Source organism: Penaeus monodon, chromosome 15, assembly GCF_015228065.2.
Source record: "Penaeus monodon isolate SGIC_2016 chromosome 15, NSTDA_Pmon_1, whole genome shotgun sequence".
Lineage (NCBI taxonomy): Eukaryota > Metazoa > Arthropoda > Malacostraca > Decapoda > Penaeidae > Penaeus > Penaeus monodon.
The window spans coordinates 1,256,256-1,256,491 of record NC_051400.1 but is presented as its reverse complement, the minus strand read 5'-3'; the positions used below and the strand labels follow the sequence as shown (position 1 = coordinate 1,256,491).

At 50.8% G+C, this 236-nt stretch overlaps 1 protein-coding gene across 1 annotated transcript in view; it reads left to right on the top strand.

Annotated features, from left to right (window-relative positions):
- LOC119581616 (receptor-type tyrosine-protein phosphatase alpha-like) overlaps positions 1-236 on the top strand; it is a gene marked incomplete in the record, with an annotated part of 9,463 nt that overhangs the window by 4,454 nt on the left and 4,773 nt on the right. The window contains 1 exon segment of the mRNA XM_037929734.1: positions 48-179. Within this exon segment, the coding sequence (XP_037785662.1) occupies positions 48-179 (132 nt within the window).

Below are 236 nucleotides of genomic sequence, written 5' to 3'. Positions count from 1 at the left end.
GCAGCCCCATGAATCTTGTAAGTAAAAGCCTATTCGGCTCTCACCAGGACGAGTTCCCAGCAGTGTTGCCAGACCAAGAGGAGGAGTGGACCTTTGGGCGTCATCGCGTTCGTACCCTCTCTATCCAACCTTATTCCCAGTCTCTCTTACAAGCCCGCGTCACTGTTACCAACCCACAGGTACGGTCTTGCGGTAGTTAAGAATGCCAACATTAATCATCGCTTCATATGTAGTGG